The sequence below is a fragment of the Penaeus japonicus genome, unplaced genomic scaffold (genome assembly GCF_977035675.1).
Source record: "Penaeus japonicus unplaced genomic scaffold, GWHDUDI00000001_assembly GWHDUDI00000002, whole genome shotgun sequence".
NCBI classification, from domain to species: domain Eukaryota; kingdom Metazoa; phylum Arthropoda; class Malacostraca; order Decapoda; family Penaeidae; genus Penaeus; species Penaeus japonicus.
In genome coordinates this window covers 33,527,225-33,529,724 of record NW_028234404.1, presented here as the reverse complement: position 1 = coordinate 33,529,724, position 2,500 = coordinate 33,527,225, and the positions used below count along the sequence as shown (strand labels likewise).

At 34.7% G+C, this 2,500-nt stretch overlaps 1 protein-coding gene across 2 annotated transcripts in view; it reads right to left on the bottom strand.

Moving 5' to 3' along the window:
* The window catches only part of ss (aryl hydrocarbon receptor spineless), a 209,683-nt gene that overhangs the window by 2,615 nt on the left and 204,568 nt on the right, over window positions 1-2,500 (bottom strand). For both annotated transcript variants that reach the window (XM_086549979.1, XM_086549980.1), the window contains exons 10-11: window positions 1,027-1,148; window positions 1-591 (exon numbers count right to left, since the gene is read on the bottom strand). The exon at window positions 1-591 is cut by the window's left edge and continues 2,615 nt beyond it. In XM_086549979.1, coding sequence (XP_086406105.1) covers window positions 1,079-1,148 — 70 coding nt within the window. In that variant the 3' untranslated portion in view covers window positions 1-591; window positions 1,027-1,078. The remainder of the gene's footprint in view (window positions 592-1,026; window positions 1,149-2,500) is intronic.

Sequence of the window (2,500 nt, the reverse complement as noted above, 5' to 3'; positions counted from 1 at the left end):
TTATATTTCTAATAATAATGTTCTTAATCATCATTATAAAAAAAATGAAAGCCAATATTACCTCACGTGTATTTCCTACACGAGTTAAAAAAAATGACATATGCAAATATTTCTCATCCTGAACTGAAGGGGAAAATAGTTTTTTTTTTCTTTATTTTTTATCGATTTTTAAAGACGTTAAAGGGGTATCAAGTTTTTTTTTTCCTAAAGAAAATAAAAAAAACATTGTCTCTTATATTGTACATTTTTCACATTTTTTCTATCTCCTTCTTTACCCTCTCTCCTCTCTCTCTTCCTCCTTCTCTTTCTATCCACTATATATCCATTCACCCTTTCTTTTCCATCTCTCCTCCCTCTCCGCCCTTCACTTTTTTTAATGTCATTCCTTTCCCTTTCAAAACAAGCACTCGTTCCTCCCATCACAACTGACGCCTCGACTGAGCTAGTTCTTCGCGGGTTAATCCCTCGGAGTGATTAGCTTCTGTCGGATTAGGATTCGGGGATTAAGCGAGGATTGGCGATTCTGGAGTTACTTCAGGACTGCCTCGTATAGCTGAGGCGGCAGCAGCGGTGGCCTCTTCCTCTTTATCCCTGGAGGGAGGAAAATAACTAAGAGATTCTGCTTTCGGAGGCGGGCTGGGGAAGTAAGTGTGTTGTGTTGTGGTGTGTGTGTGTGTGTGTGTGTGTGTGTGTGTGTGTGTGTGTGTGTGTGTGTGTGTGTGTGTGTGTGTGTGTGTGTGTGTGTGTGTGTGTGTGTGTGGATTTAGCTATTGCATTTAGTATTTACATCAAAAAGGGGAAATAAATTCAGCACAAATCGTATTCCATCGTCGTAGATTAAACTGTAATGATACAAACTCTTTATCTGCGCCGAATCTCAGACGCAAGTCTAAATACTTATCTACAGAACAACTTGATATAGAGTAAGACAGAATAATAATGATAATTATCGATTTGACAAAGAATAGATAAATCAAGGAGGAAGTAAGAAAAAAAAAACACGAAAGATGTACTGCCTCTTTTTACCTGTTTTAGGGTGACCACCTTGTCTAATCCTGGTGGTTGAGGAGTGTGTTCGTTACCTCAGAGATGGACAACAAAGGATTGGGTTGCGGCTGATCTGTGGATAGCTGGGGTCCGCCATGGTGCTGCAGGGCCGAGCAAGAACACACTTTGTCTTAGAAAGGAGTTGCAATCGGCAACGAGATACAAGGAAGTCTGTTCTACTGGTAAACCTACTCGTGTGCTCATAGTGATCAACACAAAATGACTGAAGCCTAAAGTTGCGTCTACGTTTAAGTTCGTGGGATGCAAGTTGGACTAGAAACGTTTGTGGTGAAACGTTTTCTTCTTTTACTTTGCTTCTAAATTTTGAGATGATTATATTATGATTTAGAGAGATGTACAGAAATGAAGTATACGGATAAAATACAGACACGTAGACAGTCACACATACAAGCAAGCATTTATAAAAATGCAGACAAGCATTTCTAAATGAAAGAAAAAAATATAAACATACATCCTAAATATATGTATACATGGATACACACACTCACAAACACACTTCATGTATGTATGCTATACGTATTGTCATACACACATGATGTTGTTATCATTGTTAGTATTGTCGTTATGTTAAATACTAATATAATGGATGAATATACACATATATGAGAATGTGTGTGTGTGTATGTGTGTACATGCATAAACCTACAAACGCATTCATTCACACACACACACACACACACACACACACACACACACACACACACACACACACACACACACACACACACACACACACACACACACACACACACACACACACACACACACACAAACACACACACAAACACATAAACACACACACACACACATTCATAAATGGACAGTACTAAGGTAACTGTATCCACATATATTAGAAGAATACAACATAACAAGGAAACAATTCCAATTACAACAATAACATTATAAACATCATCTTTAATAGAAATGATGGTGGTGATGATTGTGAAAATGATGATAATGATGATGATGTGATGGTGATAATTATGATGATGTGATGATGATGATGATTATGATGATGATGGTGGTGGTGGTAATGGTAGTGGTGATGGTGATGATATTAATGATGATTGTGAAAATGATAATAAAAATGTTAATGATAATAATGATGATAATAATGATAAGATCAGAAAATAATAATGATAATCATGACAATAATATTAATATAAAATAATAATAATGATCATCACGGCAAGTAGTAAAAAAAAAAATTAGATGATATTAGAAAAAAAAATTATAGTAAAAATAAAACAAAAAAACAGCGATAATGATGATTATAATAATGATAACGATGATGATAATATTAATGATTATTATGATAATTATGGTAATAAGAAAAAAATAAGGTAATGATAATATTAATGACAACAATAATTATGAAAATGATGATAATTATATCAATAAGTATAACCACAAAAACAAAATAATAATGATG